This window comes from Ranitomeya variabilis, chromosome 3 (genome assembly GCF_051348905.1).
Source record: "Ranitomeya variabilis isolate aRanVar5 chromosome 3, aRanVar5.hap1, whole genome shotgun sequence".
NCBI lineage: Eukaryota > Metazoa > Chordata > Amphibia > Anura > Dendrobatidae > Ranitomeya > Ranitomeya variabilis.
This window is the reverse complement of record NC_135234.1, coordinates 21,290,061-21,310,609: the sequence shown is the minus strand read 5'-3', so window position 1 is coordinate 21,310,609 and position 20,549 is coordinate 21,290,061. Positions and strand designations below refer to the sequence as shown.

At 40.9% G+C, this 20,549-nt stretch overlaps 1 protein-coding gene across 3 annotated transcripts in view; it reads left to right on the top strand.

The window, feature by feature from the left end:
- The window catches only part of B4GALT4 (beta-1,4-galactosyltransferase 4), a 163,870-nt gene that overhangs the window by 121,135 nt on the left and 22,186 nt on the right, over positions 1–20,549 (top strand). For all 3 annotated transcript variants that reach the window (XM_077293731.1, XM_077293729.1, XM_077293730.1), the window contains 4 exons: positions 5,902–6,338; positions 8,965–9,197; positions 9,365–9,552; positions 14,187–14,309. In XM_077293731.1, coding sequence (XP_077149846.1) covers positions 6,068–6,338; positions 8,965–9,197; positions 9,365–9,552; positions 14,187–14,309 — 815 coding nt within the window. In that variant the 5' untranslated portion in view covers positions 5,902–6,067. The remainder of the gene's footprint in view (positions 1–5,901; positions 6,339–8,964; positions 9,198–9,364; positions 9,553–14,186; positions 14,310–20,549) is intronic.

Genomic DNA, 20,549 nt, shown 5'->3' with positions numbered 1-20,549 from the left:
ATCCCATTTAGAGAACATATCATTTATGACGACTTTGTTTCCTCCTATCATTTAGCCAATTCCTTACCCATCTGCATATAGTTTCCCCCAGTCCCGACTTCGGTAGCTTCAATATAGGGCTGTTATGTGGTGCAGGATCATCCAGATAAATCACATCAGCCGCAGATTTGCACTCACCTCCTCATAGATACCCAACATGTTAGTTAGACACGACCTATCCTTCATAAATCCATGTTTGTTGCTCATATTATATTATTCTCTGCAGCTCATTTCTTATTATGCCCTCATTTATGTCACATTACTGATGTCAGACCACCTACTTACCTTACTTAATTATCGGTACCACGTGATCCATCCTCCAATCCTGTGGCACCACCCGTTATAGTACAAAAGGCAGGGTGTGATTAATTAATTAAAAATTAACTTTTAATATATTCGTTTACAAAAAAGTCTAAGAATATGAGATACAGCGGTCTGTCAACTACTGTTTATTTTGCTCAGACGCAGGCGTACCTCTTTTTGTGTTAAACTAGTTATATCAGGTAGTGAACTTTGATTTTTACCTTGATGAAGCATCACTGGAACAGATAGTTCATTGGTAAACATGGATGAGACGTGCCTGATTAATATCTCAGCCTTTTGTATGTCCTCTATAATTATCTTGTTATTACTGTCTTTTAAGGGGCCGATACCATCTGTTTTTTTTTTCTCTTTTTGGCCTTGATGTATTTATAACATTTTTGGGGATTTATTTTAATGTTGCTGGTTGAATTTGTTTCTCTGTCGATACCTTTGCAGCTTGATTTCTTTTTTACATTTATTATTGAAATTTTTATACTCCTGAAATGCTTTTTCTGTATTCTCAACCTACAAAATGTTGAATGCCCTTTGTTTTTGGCTCATTAAACTTTGTACTGTCTTATCCTTAATGGTTTCTTTTTTTATTCCTGGACATTTTATTACTAAAGGGTAGAAGTTTTCTCCAGGATTCTAGTAGTGTATCCTTAAACATGCCCCATTTATGGTCGGCATCCCCAGTTACCATGATATGGTCCCAGTCTACTTCATTAAGCTCTTCCCTTAATTTGTTGAAGTTCGCTTTCCTAAAGTTCTGGGTTTTTGCGTTTCACCTTTTGAATGTTTTATTGAATAATACTTTGAAACTAAGCATATTATGGTCTCTGCATCCCAAATTCTCCCTGACCAGTAGATCTAAAATTGTACCTGGTCTATGTGACAGGACGAGATCCAGCAGATTACCTTCCCTGGTTGGTTCATCTACTAGCTGAGAGAGGTACCGTATTTTCCGGCGTATAAGACGACTTTTTAACCCCTGAAAATCTTCTTAAAAGTCGGGGGTCATCTTATACGCCGGGAATCGCCTTGTACGCCGGGTGTATATGGTGGGTGGGGGGGGGAGTGGTCCTGATGACGACGAGGGGGCGTCTCACAGGAAAGTGAGTATCCCCCATTACCTTATCGTAGCGCTGCAGCGTGGGGTCTCTGTGCTGGGAGCGGCGGCTGCTGTGCTGTGGGGCGGCGGCTCCTCTTCTGCAGTGTGGGGCCTCTGGTGCTGTGGGGCGGCGGCGTATCTTCATGCAGTCGGGGCTCCTCCGGCATCTCCTTAAAGCCTGGAGGCCCCGCCGGCAACTCCATCGGTGCCTCCGGGAAAATGTCCGCTGCTCAGATTCAGATCTCGTGTCCCGAGATTTCGGGACGAGATCTGAATCTGAGCATGCGCAGCCCCCAGCGGCCATTTTCCCGGAGGCCACCGCATCGCACCTATTGAGCTGCCTCCGGGAAAATGGCCGCTGCTCAGATTCAGATCTCGTCTCCCGAGATCTCGGGACGAGATCTGAATCTGAGCAGCGGCCATTTTCCCGGAGGCCCCCGCATTGCACCGATGGAGTTGCCGGCAGGGCCTCCAGGCTTTAAGGAGATGCCGGAGGAGCCCCGACTGCATGAAGATACGCCGCCGCCACCCCACAGCACAGAGGCCCCACACTGCAGAAGAGGAGCCGCCGCACCACAGCACAGCAGCCGCCGCTCCCAGCACAGAGACCCCACGCTGCAGCGCTACGATAAGGTAATGGGGGATACTCACTTTCCTGTGAAACGCCCCCTCGTCGTCATCAGGATCACTCCCCCCCCCCCAAAAGGCACATATTCACCGGCCCTATAAGACGACATACGGTGTATAAGAAGACCCCCGACTTTTAAGAAGATTTTATATTTTAACTGGTAAAGTTAGGGGGTCGTCTTATACGCCCAGTCGTCTTATACGCCGGAAAATACGGTAATTGTCCTGAACTGCGGATAAGAACTTGCAACTTTTACCACAACCAGAAGATTCTATGTCCCATTGAAAGTCTGGATAGATACAATCCCCCATAATAAAAATCATATTATTATTTGCTGCCTTTTTAACTTGTTGCAGTATTTCATCCTCTATCTGTTCAGCTATATTAGGAGGCTTGTAGCAAACTTCAATTAGCAGCTTTCCATTATTGCCGTCTCCATGTAGGTTTATCCACAGTGACTGTACATTGTCGCAGCTCCCCGCAGTGTCGTCATTGAGCACAGGTCTGAAGTTGGATTTAATTATAATACACCCCTCCACCTTTTCTGTCTTTCTTGTCCTTTGTAAGTGTAGTGTAACCCTCTATGGTTGTCACACAGTTATGGCTTTCGTCAAGTTTCCGTAATGCCCACCACATCGTATTCTGTGACCGACATAAGAGTCTCCAGTTAATTTTGTTTCCAAAACTTCTTGCATTTGCCAGCAGACATTTAATACTATTAGCACATGTATTACTCCTTCTCACCTTCCTATGTTCCTTGCATATTCCAGCCCCCCATCATTAACTCATCCTTCCTCACTCTGTCTACTCTACCAGTCCCCCTTTTAGTACAACTACCGTCGTTCCCCCCAGATCCTAGTTTAAAAGCTTCTACATCCGTCTGACCATTTTTTACCCCAGCACAGCTGCACATTCCAAATTGAAGTGCAACCCGTTCCTACCGTAGAGCCTGTAGCCGACAGAAGAGTCGGCCCAGTTCTCCATGAACCCAAACCCTTCCTTCCTACACCAATTTCTAAGCAGTAAAGGCCCCGTCTCACATAGCGAGATCGCTAGCGAGATCGCTGCTGAGTCACTAGTTTTGTGACGCAACAGCGACCTCCATAGCGATCTCGCTATGTGTGACACGTACCAGCGATCAGGCCCCTGCTGTGAGATCGCTGGTCGTGTCAGAATGGCCTGGACCTTTTTTTGGTCGTTGAGGTCCCGCTGACATCGCTGAATCGGTGTGTGTGACACCGATCCAGCGATGTCTTCACTGGTAACCAGGGTAAACATCGGGTTACTAAGCGCAGGGCCGCGCTTAGTAACCCGATGTTTACCCTGGTTACCAGCGTAAATGTAAAAAAAAACAAACAGTACATACTCACCATCTGTTGCCCGTCAGGTCCCTTGGCGTCTGCTTCCCGCTCTGACTGAGCCGCCGTAAAGTGAGAAGTGAGAGCACAGCAGTGACGTCACCGCTGCGCTCTGCTCTCACTGTACGGCGGCTCAGTCAGAGCAGGAAGCAGACGCCAAGGGACCTGACGGGCAACAGATGGTGAGTATGTACTGTTTGGTTTTTTTTTACATTTACGCTGGTAACCAGGGTAAACATCGGGTTACTAAGCGCGGCCCTGCGCTTAGTAACCCGATGTTTACCCTGGTTACCCGGGTGCTGCAGGGGGACTTCGGCATCGTTGAAGACAGTTTCAACGATGCCGAAGTCGTTCCCCTGATCGTTGGTCACTGGAGAGAGCTGTCTGTGTGACAGCTCCCCAGCGACCACACAGCGACCACACAGCGACGCTGCAGCGATCAGCATCGTTGTCTGTATCGCTGCAGCGTCGCTGTGTGAGACGGGGCCTTTAGACACCAGCAGTATTTCTGAAAACACCACCTTGGAGGACCTGGCCTTCAGTGTCTCTCCTAGTTTCCTGTTATCATTTTTAAGGACTTTACACTTCCCTCTAACTTTGTCATTGGTACCGATGTGTAACAATGACCTCTGGGTTTTCCCCATGTCCACCCAGCAATCTGTCTGTTCGATCTGCAATATGCCGAACCCGGCAGAAAACACACTGTTCGGCATTCCCGTTCACTACATCAGATAACCCTGTCTATCCACCTAATTATAGAGTCCTCTATCACCAACATCTGTCTTGCCTTTGCTGTATTCCTATTTCCCTCCTTCCTACAGCAGTTATTTTCCTGGGCCTGATGTAGTGATCCCGGTTCTGGGCCCGCTGCGGTGATCCTGGTCGTTGGCCCACTGCGGTGATCCCGGTCCTTGGCCCGCTGCGATGCTCCCAGTCCTGGGCCCACTGCGGTGATCTTAGTCCTGGGCCCGCTGTGGTGATCCCAGTCCTGGGCCCGCTGCGGTGATGCTAGTCCTGGGCCCGCTGTGGTGATCTTAGTCCTGGGCCCGCTGTGGTGATCCCAGTCCTGGGCCCGCTGCGGTGACGCTAGTCCTGGGCCCGCTGCGGTGATCCAGGTCCTGGGCCCGCTGCGATGCTCCCAGTCCTGGACCCGCTGTGGTGATCCTGGTCCTTGGCCTACTGCGGTGATCTCGGTCCTGGGCCTGCTGCGATGCTCTCAGTCCTGGGTGCACTGTGGTGATCCCGGTCCTTGGCCCACTGCGGTGATCCCAGTCCTGGGCGCACTGCGGTGATCTTAGTCCTGGGCCCGCTGCGATGCTCCCAGTCTTGGGCGCACTGTGGTGATCCCGGTCCTGGGCCCGCTGCGGTGATCCCGGTCCTGGGCCCGCTGCGGTGATCCCGGTCCTGGGTGCACTGCGGTGATGCTAGTCCTGGTATTTAATTCCTAATATCCACCGATATATTTCCTAGGTTGTGCCAGATGAGGACCGAGTTCCCTGATACTTTTCCCAATACCCCTTGTAACTGTCACCCAACTACGTAGTTCTGGGTCCTGATCTTCCCCACCTCCACACTCCTCCTTATCACTGGTCTCAGCCAGCTCTGCTCAGTGAGTTCTAAACTCCTCTCCTGGTTTGCAGTGCTACTGAGTGTTGCAAACTGCACATTTAGATCCATTACCTGGGCTTCCAAACATGCAACTCGCTGACATTGAGCGCAGATATATTCACCCCCAAGACATGCAGACATCTTACAAGATGTACATCTGGTTACATTGTCCATGGAGCACATACTAAATGGGCATAAGCAGTACAGATAAAAGCAGAAAAACAGTGGAAAACTAGTCAGGAAAACACCAAACTATGCTCTTGTGTTAAACTATGATATTGTGTTTATATTATTGGATATGCCAGCATACTCCTTATTATTACTATGTACAAGAAAATGTGTAATTTATGTAGCCTACTGGTTGCGGTCTTGACTCCGGCAGAGAAGGAGGATCACAAAACCGCTCATTCTGGTGATCGGAGGGGGTCTAGTGATGGAGGTTACACACTGATAATGTGCTTAGACCGGAGTGCCCCATTAAAGAGACAGTTACCGTGATTGCATTCTGATGTATTAGTCGCTCCTGGTAACACTGAGGCTTTCCGATACGCTGTGGACTTTATGGTTCTGGCCTGTTAAGTGAAAGTTTTTGTAAGTGAGTAAATAACACACCGGTCTATATAAGAGCTTTAACATAAATATTTTTAAATATTTTCTTGGACAGAACGGAAGCTAAATGTTTGCATTGCTAGAAATCCTCAGCTGTCTTAGGCCACTTTAATGGGGTTTTTTCCTGACTTTAATATAGGATGGTGTATCCATATTTGATAGGCGGGAGTCAGACTCCTGACACCTCCTCCGATGAGATGATTCCTGCTTGGCTAACCAATATTTATTCCCCTCTATATCTGCAGATCGGATTCTCCAGATGATGGTTATGGGATGTGAATCTCTTCATTCAGCCTGTTGCGAGATGAAGTTTCTACGTGAAAGATCGAGGAGGTGACCTGAAGAAGTCGCCGCTGATCTCCTGTCTATATTTGCACTCAACACCATTGGTCCTGAGAAGGAATAGTAGTAATGGGACTGACCGGCGCCATCGGCAACCTCATCTGCCAGATTCGGCTCATGCTTTTTATTGCCATATGTTTAACGATCGTTGGCTGGGCCAGCTTCTACATAAAGGACAGCACACGCTACACTCCCAAATTCAGAGCCCCGGTGGAAAACTTCTGGAAGTGTCCACCCTTGGAGAAGAAAACGGAGGACAATAGACTGGAGCCTCTTGTGGAACAGACGTCCCAGAAAGAAGTGGACTTAAAAACCTGCCCTATACTGTCACCTAAACTACGTGAGTATATAATTACCATTGTGTAAGTTTCTTAGGTAAATTACTTTACTTATTCTTAGTGTAGTCAGAATCCCTTGTTGTATGTGTATAGTGGACTGTTCCACACTTACAGCATTGAGGAATAGTCTACTACTTCCATTTCATAGGGGATCCTGACTACATTAAAAAAATGAAATTGTTGTGTTTCCTAACTCTTTTATATTTTGGGAATGCACATTAACGACTATTGATATATGAGTTTGGAGTGTTGAGGGCCTAACCTTGAGACACCTTCAGTTTATACATATCATTGTGTACGCAGGATATATTAAAAAAAAAAATAGTAAAGTCAATTACTGGAGGGTTTTCTAAGTTTTTGTTATGCTAGTGTAGCACTCGGGATAATATGTAAAGCTAAAAACTACAGCTGACTCTGCCGCTTCCTGTACAGACTAGAGATCCTGATCCCGCAGTCCCTAGTGGCTCCTGTGTGAGCTGAGATGGCCCTAATCGCAGACTAAACAATGGCTACTCAGACCTAAGCTGCCTGAAAGGCCATCAAGTGCTTAGCGTTTCTCCTAGGGCAGAGCAGAGTGTAAATTTACCAACAAAAGGGAAAGTGTGCTGAAAAAGAAAAGATGCTAGAGTGAGTAACAGAAACCACTAAATAAAATACATAGTTATTTAAAATGCTGCCTACTTACTAAAATTAAACAGAAGATAGGTGCAGAGTAAAGAACAGAAACAGCAAAGAGATTAACCCTAGCTGGAATTTCACTCTCTGGCTTTAAACTACAGAAGAATGGCTGGATATCCAAATGAGACTATCACCAGCAGTAAATGTCAGCAGTGTAAAGAATATAAGGTCGTACCCAAAAGGTGATCGGGAAGACAAATGTGAACACCTGTGCTATGCTTAACAGGCTGCTGTCAGGATAACAGAACCTAAACACCCAGAGAAAAGATGTCTGCTGTGGCTCAGCGGACAGAGAAGCCAAGCACAAAACACAGGCTCAAGGTTCGAATCCAGAAGCATGAAAGTTTTAATGTAGTCAGAATCCCCCATTGTGTGTGCAAAGCGGTCTGTACAGCATGTATTGGGTACATTTGTGAGCGGCCGTGAACCCATCCATAAATGACCCGTAATTGCCTACCCTCGGTGGCCACATGTCTTCTGTTACTCCCCGTAGTTATCTCGTAATACCAAAGTCAACACAGTATAATAGATGTTACTGAGCAAATAATCTTCGTGTTACTTAATATCACACTTGTGATGGAGTGAAAATACATATCCGGAGACGAGAGGTGGACGAGGCGATGGGGAGGTCGATTGGAACTCTTTGATAGTGTACATCTAATAGATTATGTCGGGGGAGAGAAGGATCCGGCGTGCTGGCAACGGCTTTCTTACATAATACACAGGAGCGCTTGACTGGGAGAATTTCTCCTGTATACAGAGAAGTCAGGAGAGATGGCTTTCTAATGTGGATAGGGGATTTTAGTCCATCTCTGATATTTCTTCTAGACTATTAACAAAAGTGTTATTTCCAACTTAGGTGATAATTTACTGATCGTTCCTGGATCCCTCTATTAATTTGTTGCCCGCATCCTCCACTATATGTGAGAAATTACCTTCAAGAGCAGTAGGCAAAAGTTTAGCACAAACCATGACAAAAGACAATAAAGTCTAAAAACAGGACAGAGCTTTCAGTAGCATTTCAGCTGCTCATTCGCATCACCACTCCAAAGAGAACATAGAGGAGACAGAAGAAAGGAATGGTTCGCATTATGATGACGAGATGGTTCTAAAAATTGGGGAAGTCTGGCACGGTAGCAGTTTGTAGTATGTGTAAGGCTAACGCTGGGTTTTACGCTGTCAGATTTCTGCGCATAAAGACCTCTGATCAATAAACAATCCTCGGTCGTTTTAAGACTATTTTGCGCTGACCAATGCAAACTGCATACAGATTGAGTTATTTCTAATATGTTTGTCCGTCCCTCATACAGTTTGGGTATCACTTCCATGGGGAGATCTGATGCCAAAAATGATGATTTTTAGGGCACAATCAGCTGAGGAACAAGTGCTTTACTCATTCGTCAGTAGATCAGGTTAATATTTACAATGGCCAATGATCGGGAAGGCTACTAATAAGTTCAGCGTACCAAACCATACACCACATAGTGACCATTATTAGGTACTGCAGCTCAGATTCCTGCTGCAGTCACTTCACTGGTTACAGTACTGTGCTGCTCCAGCTCCTCACATTGAGATCTTTCTTCAGTCTTGTCTCCAGATATCGTGCCAGGTTCTGGACCGTGATAAATTATTAATATTTCATTCCGGACAACCATATATATATGTGGTTTATGGGCAGCATGGTGGCTCAGTAGTTAGCACTGTACTGTGGCTCAGTGGTTAGCACTGCAGCCTTGCAGCGCTGGGGTCCTGGGTTCAAATCCCATCAAGGACAACATCTGCAAGGAGTTTGTATGTTCTGCCTGTGTTTATGTGGGTTTCCTCCTACACTCCAAAGACATACTGATAGGGAATTTAGATTGTGAGCCCTAATGGGGACAGCGATGATAATGTATGTAAAGCGCTATATAAGCAAAGCATAATAATAATTTTTTTTTTCTTAAATTACAGAGGGGGTTGTGCCGCTGACATTTCCACCCAACCTCACTCTAGCGAATGTGGAAAAGAAGTTTCCTATGGTGAGCAATGGATATTACCAACCAGAGGACTGCAGAGCCCAGCAGAGAGTAGCCATTCTGATCCCGCACCGGAATCGGGAGAAGCACCTCACGTACCTACTTTATAACCTACATCCGTTCCTCCAGAGGCAGCAGCTGGACTATGCCATTTACGTCATTCATCAGGTGTGAACGGCCAGGAATTATGTTGGTTGTTACTGGAAACAGTCAGCAAAAAAAAAAAAAAAAAAAGACGCTTTCCGGAATGCAAATCACCTTAACTAGCTCTGTGAAGATGCCGAACAAGCAGGGGCTGCAGGGAGATTTAATTTATATCTTTTTGTGTCCTGCAGGCTGGAGATGTCACCTTTAACAGAGCCAAGCTGCTGAATATTGGGTACTTGGAGGCATTAAAAGAGGAGAATTGGGACTGCTTTATATTCCACGACGTGGATCTGGTCCCGGAGAACGACTTTAACAGTTACCTCTGTGACAGTGAACCCAAACACATGGTGGTGGGCCGCAACGCCACCGGATACAAGTAAGGAGGAAACGTCTCCGCAGATTCTCATGTGTCAGGAGTCGTTCTTTCTAGTAAAACTTGGTGTATCGTTGTGTCACCAGATGGTTAAAAAAAACCAAGAAAATAGTTTTTCCTCTTCTTGGTCTTGATAATTGTGGAGTCATTGTATAAGTTAAAGAACACAGTTTTAGAGCAAAGGTTGGAATGTAAAATAGATGTGTATCAGCACGGATACTGACTGTTTCCATTATACACAATCGGTAATGGTAAAGTTAAGAACAAAAACACTTCAAATACAGTGGGGAAAATAAGTATTTGATACGCTGCTGATTTTGCAGTTTTCCCACCTACAAAGAATGGAGAGGTCTGTAATTTTTATCGTAGGTACACTTCACCTGTGAGAGACAGAATCTACAAATACAAACCAGAAAATCACATTGTAGGATTGTTAAATATCAGCAAATATCAGTATTTGATCAGCGACCCACCAGCAAGAATTCTGGCTCTCACAGACCTGTTAGTTTTTCTGTAAGAAGCCTCCTACTCTGCACTCATTACCTGTATTAATTGCTCCTGTGTGATCTCGTTACCTGTATAACATACACCTGTCCACACACTCAATCATACGCCAACCTCTCCACCATGGCCAAGACCAAAGAGTAATCTAAGGACACCAGGGACAAAATTGAAGATCTGCACAAGGCTGGGATGGACTAAAGGACAATAGGCAATCAGCTTGGTGAGAAGGAAACAACTGTTGGCACAACTATTAGAAAATGGAAGAAACACAAGATGACTCCCAACCTTCCTCAGTCTAGGGCTCCGTGCAAGATCTCTTTTCGTACTACGACTCTTGCTGTTGGTCTTATTCATTCTCGTCTGGACTATTGTAACTCTCTACTAAACAGCCTCCCTCTTACCAAACTCTCCCCTCTGCAATCTGTCTTGAATGCTGCTGCCAGGATCATATTCCTCACCAGTCGTTACACTGATGCCTCCACCCTCTGCCAGTCATTGCACTGGTTACCCATAAACTCCAGAGTTCAATATAAACTTATCACTCTCACCCACAAAGCGCTCCACGGTTCAGCACCACCCTACATCTCCTCCCTGGTCTCAGTCTACCACCCTACCTGTACCCTCCGTTCTGCTAATGACCTAAGATTAACATCCTCAATAATCAGAACCTCCCACTCCCATCTCCAAGGCCTCTTACGTGCTGCGCCAATTCTTTGGAATGCACTACACAGGATAATTCGATTAATCCCCAATGCTCACAGTTTTAAGCATGCCCTAAAAACGCATTTCTCCAGACTGGCCTACAGCCTCAAAACATTTATCTAACTATCTCTCTGTTGCCTAATCAAATTTGTCTTCATAACCAGGTCCCTTGTATCATGTTCTCTCACGCTTTATGCATTTAATAGCCCGGTTCCAGCAGCATTACATGAACACCTGATTTCTTACACTATGGCTGCTCAGAACAATGAAAGCACTTGTTACCATCCACCTTTCGTGTCATCATCACCTTTCCTATTTCCTCATAGTTTGTAAGCTTGCGAGCAGCAGAGCCCTCACTCCTCTTGGTATCTGTTGATTTATGTGATTATTGTTATTCTGTAATGTCTTTATTGTCTGTACAAGTCCCCTCTAAAATGTAAAGTGCTGCGGAATATGTTGGCACTATAGAAATAAAATTATTATTAAGACCTCGCCTCGTGGAGTAAGGATGATTCTGAGAAAGGTCAGGAATCAGCCCAGAACTAAATAGGAGGACCTGGTCAATAACCTGAAGAGAGCTGGGACCACAGTCCCAAGCATTACCGTTAGTAGCACACTACGCCATCATGGATTAAAATCCAGCAGGACACGCAAGGTTCCCTGCTCACTCAGCACATGTCCAGGCCTGTTTGAAGTTTGCCAATGACCATCTGGATGATCCAGAGGAGGCATGGGAGAAGGTCATGTGTTCAAATGAGACCAAAATAGAACTTTTGGGTATCAACTCCACTCGTCGTGTTTAGAGGAAGAATAAGGATGAGTGCAACCCCAAGAACACCGTCCCAACTGTGAAGCATGGTGGGGGAAACTTCATACTTTGGGGGTGCTTTTCTGCAAAGGGGAAAGGACAAGTGTACCATATTGAAGGGAGGATGGATGGAGTCATGTATCCTGAGATTTTGACCAACAACCTCCTTCTCTCTCACTAAGAGCATTGAAGATGGGTCGTGGCTGGGTCTTCCAGCATGACAATGATCTGAAAAACATAGCCAAGGCAAGTAAGGAGTTGGCCCGTAAGAAACACTTCAAGGTCCTGGAGTGGCCTAGCCAGAATTTAGACCTGAACCCAATAGAAAATCTTCGGAGGAGCTGAAACTCAATGTTGCCCAGTGATAGCCCCAAAACCTGAAAGATCAGGAGATCTGTAAGGAGGAGGGGGCCAATATCCCTGCCGCAGTGTGTACAAACCTGGTCAAGAACTACAGGAAACGTCTGATCTGTGTAACTGCAAACAAAGGTTTCTAGACAAAATATTAAGCTCTGTTTTTCTATTGTATCAAATACTTATTTCATGCAATAAATGCAAATTAATTATGTAAAAATCATACAATGATTTTATTTTTTAAGATTCTTCCTTTCATCGTTGATGTGTGCCTACGATAAAAATTACAGACCTCTCCATTCTTTGGAATGGAGGTGGAAAAACCGCAAAATCTGCAGTGTATCAAGTAATTATTTTCCCCACTTTATATAGAACAATATCTAATAGATTTCATGATAATCCTTATAGCAGTCAGCGATCAGTTTTTCTGGTATCAAGCTCCAAATTCCCTTTAAAAGGAATCAAAGTGATAAACTCTTCCTGCCTGAAGCCACCACTAGGGGGAGCTTGCTGCATACTGGTTTATTATTGAGTCCAATGTATGCTCAGTATGCAGTCAGCTCCCTTTACTGATAGATGCAAGTAGCCAGATATTAAGTTTATTCAGATTGTTTTTGTCTTTCATAAACTTTCGGCTCATCTGATGGTCAAATCAATTATTAATAACATTATCAAGTATTTTCACAAAAAAATGAACCCAAAGTGCTATCCAATTGGTGTCTCTATCCTATGGAACTTACTGGTGCAGCCTGCTGTCAAGTGGAATCCAGTAAGGAAGTGAGGGGGGGTCTCTACAGGAAGTAAGGGCTGGTCTTTGTCTCTTCACGGAGTGAGGGTAGGTCTCTGTCTCTACAGCAAGTGGAGGAGGGTCTTTCTTTAGAAAGTGGGGAGGGTCTAGTCTCTCTACAGGAATTGGGAGGGTTGTCTCTACAGGACGTGAGGGCAGGTTTTTGTCTCTACAGGAAGTGGGGTGAATCTGGTCTCTACAGGAAGTGGAGGTCTTTGTCTCTACAGGAAGTGGGGGTGAATCTTTGTCTCTACAGGAAGTGGGGGTGAATCTTTGTCTCTACAGGAAGTGGGGGTGAATCTTTGTCTCTACAGGAAGTGGGGGTGAATCTTTGTCTCTACAGGAAGTGGGGGTGAATCTTTGTCTCTACAGGAAGTGGGGGTGAATCTTTGTCTCTACAGGAAGTGGGGGTGAATCTTTGTCTCTACAGGAAGTGGGGGTGAATCTTTGTCTCTACAGGAAGTGGAGATCTTTGTCTCTACAGGAAGTGGAGGTCTTTGTCTACAGGAAGTGGAGGTCTTTGTCTCTACAGGAAGTGGAGGTCTTTGTCTCTACAGGAAGTGGAGGTCTTTGTCTCTACAGGAAGTGGGGGTGAATCTTTGTCTCTACAGGAAGTGGAGGTCTTTGTCTTTACAGGAAGTGGGGGTGAATCTTTGTCTCTACAGGAAGTGGAGATCTTTGTCTCTACAGGAAGTGGAGGTGTATCTTTGTCTCTACAGGAAGTGGAGGTCTTTGTCTCTACAGGAAGTGGGGGTGTATCTTTGTCTCTACAGGAAGTGGAGGTCTTTGTCTCTACAGGAAGTGGGGGTGAATCTTTGTCTCTACAGGAAGTGGAGGTATTTGTCTCTACTGGAAGTGAGGGCAAGTCTTTGTTTCTCTTCATAAAAATGTGTCAGATTTAATCTCAGAACAGGAAGTTGGGGTGAGTGTTTATGCAGAAACTGGAGGTGGATCTTTGTATCTCTACAGGCAGTGTGGGTGGATCTTCATCCCTCTATAGAAAATGGGGCTGGATCCTTGTCCCTCTAAGTAGGGGACGGGTTTTTGTCCCTCTACAAAAAGGAAGTAGTAGGTTTTTGTTTCTGCTTCTCTGTATGTAAAAGTGTATACAGGGGGGGTTAAATTCTTGTCAAACAAGCATTTGGACAGTGGTAGGAACAAAACATGCTGGGAAGGGAGACAAGGAAGCTCCAGTACCTATTGTGCTGGCAGAGTGTCAATGAAGAAGAGCTATATCTTCTAATAGAATGGATAGTAGAGTAAACCGTGTCAGAATTGGGACAGTTCCTCGACGCATTAGACCTGTATGTGGGCAAAGAGCAGTTTCATCATTATGTGGGGAACGATAGTAGCAAGAACATGCTTCTCTGCAGAGGATTTGGAGCTCTGTATCAGCACAGCAGAGCTCATTCTATTAGAAAGACAATTTTATGCTTGTTCTTTCTAAGTGGATTGTCTCCTCTACTTTCATTCTTCCTTTAGGTTGAAGTATAAGGGATACTTTGGAGGTGTCACTGCTATGACCAGGAAGCAGATTGCCAAGGTGAACGGCTATTCCAACAACTACTGGGGCTGGGGCGGAGAGGACGATGACCTGCGCTACAGGTAAAGTCCCGGCTACAACTCTGCTAACTAAGGGATTATTAATGCAGCTTTCTGTGAACAGAGAAGATAAAGTTCTGTACATAGTCAAATGGGAATGCCCCGATAAACAGGAGTGTAGTCCCCCTGAAGAAACAAGGCGGAGCTGTAAGAGCTGCGTAGTCGGTGCTAGCAATGGAGGCGGAGCTATCCATATTTGTGGGCGTACCCATTAAGATAAAGGGCGTGGTTATGTAAATTGAGACAAGGTGGAACTCCTGAAGGTTTGCGCCTCACAAACGGAAAGGCCCTACTCTTATCTGTACGACTGGGGAACGATTAGAAAAAATGAAGCGACGCCGTAAACATGTGATCACCTGTGTCTCCCGCAATATGCATGACTGTGAGCAAAGACACAAGCGAGGGGCTATCACCCCGTCACCGACCAACATCGCTCTGCTGAGCTCAATGAGGACATCGCTGTACACTCTGCATCCACTACCCCCCTAATATAACTAAGAGCGCATTCTACATTTAAACCCTCAGATCGACATTTTCTTAAACTAAATTGTATTTTAATTTTTTGGAAAATAAAAGGTCTTTTTTATTCAGTTTTCATCCACTTCAAGAGTGCAGGATGTTTTTTCCTTTTTTTTCTACTGCCAGTATTACAGTAGTTATATTCTTGTACATAGGAGCAGTATTATAGTAGTTATATTCTTGTACATAGGAGCAGTATTATAGTAGTTATATTCTTGTATATAGGGGCAGTATTATAGTAGATATATTCTTGTACATAGGAGCAGTATTATAGTAGTTATATTCTTGTATATAGGGGCAGTATTATAGTAGTTATATTCTTGTATATAGGGGCAGTATTATAGTAGTTATATTCTTGTATATAGGGGCAGTATTATAGTAGATATATTCTTGTACATAGGAGCAGTATTATAGTAGTTATATTCTTGTACATAGGAGCAGTATTATAGTAGTTATATTCTTGTACATAGGAGCAGTATTATAGTAGTTATATTCTTGTACATAGGAGCAGTATTATAGTAGTTATATTCTTGTACATAGGAGCAGTATTATAGTAGTTATATTCTTGTACATAGGGGCAGTATAACAGTAGTTATATTCTTGTACATAGGATCAGAATTATAGTAGTTATATTCTTGTACATAGGAGCAGTATTATAGTAGTTATATTCTTGTACAGAGGAGCAGTATTATAGTAGATATATTCTTGTACATAGGAGCAGTATTATAGTAGTTATATTCTTGTACATAGGAGCAGTATTATAGTAGTTATATTCTTGTACATAGGGGCAGTATAACAGTAGTTATATTCTTGTACATAGGATCAGAATTATAGTAGTTATATTCTTGTACATAGGAGCAGTATTATAGTAGTTATATTCTTGTACATAGGATCAGAATTATAGTAGTTATATTCTTGTACATAGGAGCGGTATTATAGTAGTTATATTCTTGTACATGGGGCAGTATTATAGTAGTTATATTCTTGTATATATGTGCAGTATTATAGTAGTTATATTCTTGTACATAGGAGCAGTATTATAGTAGTTGTTTTCTTGTACATAGGGGCAGTATTATAGTAGTAATATTCTTGTACATATGAGCAGTATTATAGTAGTTATATTCTTGTACATAGGAGCAGTATTATAGTAGTTATATTCTTGTACATATGAGCAGTATTATAGTAGTTATATTCTTGTATATAGGGGCAGTATTATAGTAGTTATATTCTTGTACATAGGGGCAGTATTATAGTAGTTATATTCTTGTACATAGGAGCAATATTATAGTAGTTATATTCTTGTACATGGGGCAGTATTATAGTAGTTATGTTCTTGTACATAGGAGCAGTATTATAGTAGTTATATTCTTGTACATGGGGCAGTATTATAGTAGTTATATTCTTGTACATAGGAGCAGTATTATAGTAGTTATATTCTTGTACATAGGGGCAGTATTATAGTAGTTATATTCTTGTACATGGGGCAGTATTATAGTAGTTATATTCTTGTACATGGGAGCAGTATTATAGTAGTTATATTCTTGTATATAGGGGCAGTATTATAGTAGTTATATTCTTATATATAGGGGGCAATATTATAGTAGTTATATTCTTGTACATAGGGGCAGTATTATAGTAGTTATATTCTTGTACATAGAGGCAGTATTATAGTAGTTATGTTCTTGTACATAGGGGACAGTATTATAGTACTTATATTCTTGTACATAGGGGGCAGTATTATAGTAGTTATACTCTTGTACACAGGGGCAGTATTATAGTAGTTATATTCTTGTACATAGGAGCAGTATTATAGTAGTTATATTCTTGTACATAGGGGCAGTATTATAGTAGTTATGTTCTTGTACATATGAGCAGTATTATAGTAGTTATATTCTTGTATATAGGAGCAGTATTGTAGTAGTTATATTCTTGTACATAGGAGCAGTATTATAGTAGTTATATTCTTGTATATAGGGGCAGTATTATAGTAGTTATATTCTTGTACATATGAGCAGTATTATAGTAGTTATATTCTCGTATATAGGAGCAGTATTATAGTAGTTATATTCTTGTACCTAGGAGCAGTATTATAGTAGTTATATTCTTGTACATAGGGGCAGTATTATAGTAGTTATATTCTTGTACATAGGAGCAGTATTATAGTAGTTATGTTCTTGTACATAGGGGACAGTATTATAGTAGTTATATTCTTGTACATAGGGGGCAGTATTATAGTAGTTATATTCTTGTACATAGGGGCAGTATTATAGTAGTTATATTCTTGTACATAGGGGCAGTATTATAGTAGTTATATTCTTGTACATAGAGGCAGTATTATAGTAGTTATATTCTTGTACATAGGAGCAGTATTATAGTAGTTATATTCTTGTACATAGGGGCAGTATTATAGTAGTTATATTCTTGTACATAGAGGCAGTATTATAGTAGTTATATTCTTGTACATAGGAGCAGTATTATAGTAGTTATATTCTTGTACATAGGGGCAGTATTATAGTAGTTATATTCTTGTATATATGTGCAGTATTATAGTAGTTATATTCTTGTACATAGGAGCAGTATTATAGTAGTTATATTCTTGTACATAGGGGCAGTATTATAGTAGTTATGTTCTTGTACATATGAGCAGTATTATAGTAGTTATATTCTTGTATATAGGAGCAGTATTGTAGTAGTTATATTCTTGTACATAGGAGCAGTATTATAGTAGTTATATTCTTGTATATAGGGGCAGTATTATAGTAGTTATATTCTTGTACATATGAGCAGTATTATAGTAGTTATATTCTTGTATATAGGAGCAGTATTATAGTAGTTATATTCTTGTATATAGGGGCAGTATTATAGTAGTTATATTCTTGTACATAGGAGCAGTATTATAGTAGTTATATTCTTGTACATAGGGGCAGTATTATAGTAGTTATATTCTTGTACATAGGGGCAGTATTATAGTAGTTATATTCTTGTACATAGAGGCAGTATTATAGTAGTTATGTTCTTGTACATAGGGGACAGTATTATAGTACTTATATTCTTGTACATAGGGGGCAGTATTATAGTAGTTATATTCTTGTACATAGGGGCAGTATTATAGTAGTTATATTCTTGCACATAGGAGCAGTATTATAGTAGTTATATTCTTGTACATAGGGGCAGTATTATAGTAGTTATATTCTTGTATATATGTGCAGTATTATAGTAGTTATATTCTTGTACATAGGAGCAGTATTATAGTAGTTATATTCTTGTACATAGGGGCAGTATTATAGTAGTTATGTTCTTGTACATATGAGCAGTATTATAGTAGTTATATTCTTGTATATAGGAGCAGTATTGTAGTAGTTATATTCTTGTACATAGGAGCAGTATTATAGTTGTTATATTCTTGTACATATGAGCAGTATTATAGTAGTTATATTCTTGTATATAGGGGCAGTATTATAGTTGTTATATTCTTGTACATATGAGCAGTATTATAGTAGTTATATTCTCGTATATAGGAGCAGTATTACAGTAGTTATATTCTTGTACATAGGAACAGTATTATAGTAGTTATATTCTTGTACATGGGGGCAGTATTATAGTAGTTATATTCTTGTACATAGGGGCAGTATTATAGTAGTTATATTCTTGTACATAGGATCAGAATTATAGTAGTTATATTCTTGTACATAGGGGCAGTATTATAGTAGTTATATTCTTGTACATATGAGCAGTATTATAGTAGTTATATTCTTGTACATATGAGCAGTATTATAGTAGTTATATTCTTGTATATAGGGGCAGTATTATAGTAGTTATATTCTTGTACATATGAGCAGTATTATAGTAGTTATATTCTTGTATATAGGGGCAGTATTATAGTTGTTATATTCTTGTACATATGAGCAGTATTATAGTAGTTATATTCTCGTATATAGGAGCAGTATTATAGTAGTTATATTCTTGTACATATGAGCAGTATTATAGTAGTTATATTCTTGTATATAGGAGCAGTATTGTAGTAGTTATATTCTTGTACATAGGAGCAGTATTATAGTAGTTATATTCTTGTATATAGGGGCAGTATTATAGTAGTTATATTCTTGTACATATGAGCAGTATTATAGTAGTTATATTCTTGTATATAGGAGCAGTATTATAGTAGTTATATTCTTGTATATAGGGGCAGTATTATAGTAGTTATATTCTTGTACATAGGAGCAGTATTATAGTAGTTATATTCTTGTACATAGGGGCAGTATTATAGTAGTTATATTCTTGTACATAGGGGCAGTATTATAGTAGTTATATTCTTGTACATAGAGGCAGTATTATAGTAGTTATGTTCTTGTACATAGGGGACAGTATTATAGTACTTATATTCTTGTACATAGGGGGCAGTATTATAGTAGTTATATTCTTGTACATAGGGGCAGTATTATAGTAGTTATATTCTTGCACATAGGAGCAGTATTATAGTAGTTATATTCTTGTACATAGGGGCAGTATTATAGTAGTTATATTCTTGTATATATGTGCAGTATTATAGTAGTTATATTCTTGTACATAGGAGCAGTATTATAGTAGTTATATTCTTGTACATAGGGGCAGTATTATAGTAGTTATGTTCTTGTACATATGAGCAGTATTATAGTAGTTATATTCTTGTATATAGGAGCAGTATTGTAGTAGTTATATTCTTGTACATAGGAGCAGTATGATAGTTGTTATATTCTTGTACATATGAGCAGTATTATAGTAGTTATATTCTTGTATATAGGGGCAGTATTATAGTTGTTATATTCTTGTACATATGAGCAGTATTATAGTAGTTATATTCTCGTATATAGGAGCAGTATTACAGTAGTTATATTCTTGTACATAGGAACAGTATTATAGTAGTTATATTCTTGTACATGGGGGCAGTATTATAGTAGTTATATTCTTGTACATAGGGGCAGTATTATAGTAGTTATATTCTTGTACATAGAGGCAGTATTATAGTAGTTATATTCTTGTACATAGGGGCAGTATTATAGTAGTTATATTCTTGTACATAGAGGCAGTATTATAGTAGTTATGTTCTTGTACATAGGGGGCAGTATTATAGTAGTTATATTCTTGTACATAGGGGCAGTATTATAGTAGTTATATTCTTGTACATAGGGGCAGTATTATAGTAGTTATATTCTTGCACATAGGAGCAGTATTATAGTAGTTATATTCTTGTACATAGGGGCAGTATTATAGTAGTTATATTCTTGTATATATGTGCAGTATTATAGTAGTTATATTCTTGTACATAGGAGCAGTATTATAGTAGTTATATTCTTGTACATAGGGGCAGTATTATAGTAGTTATATTCTTGTATATAGGAGCAGTATTGTAGTAGTTATATTCTTGTACATATGAGCAGTATTATAGTAGTTATATTCTTGTACATAGGAGCAGTATTATAGTAGTTATATTCTTGTACATAGGGGCAGTATTATAGTAGTTATATTCTTGTACATAGGAGCAGTATTATAGTAGTTATATTCTTGTACATAGGGGCAGTATTATAGTAGTTATATTCTTGTATATAGGGGCAGTATTATAGTTGTTATATTCTTGTACATATGAGCAGTATTATAGTAGTTATATTCTCGTATATAGGAGCAGTATTATAGTAGTTATATTCTTGTACATAGGAGCAGTATTATAGTAGTTATATTCTTGTACAT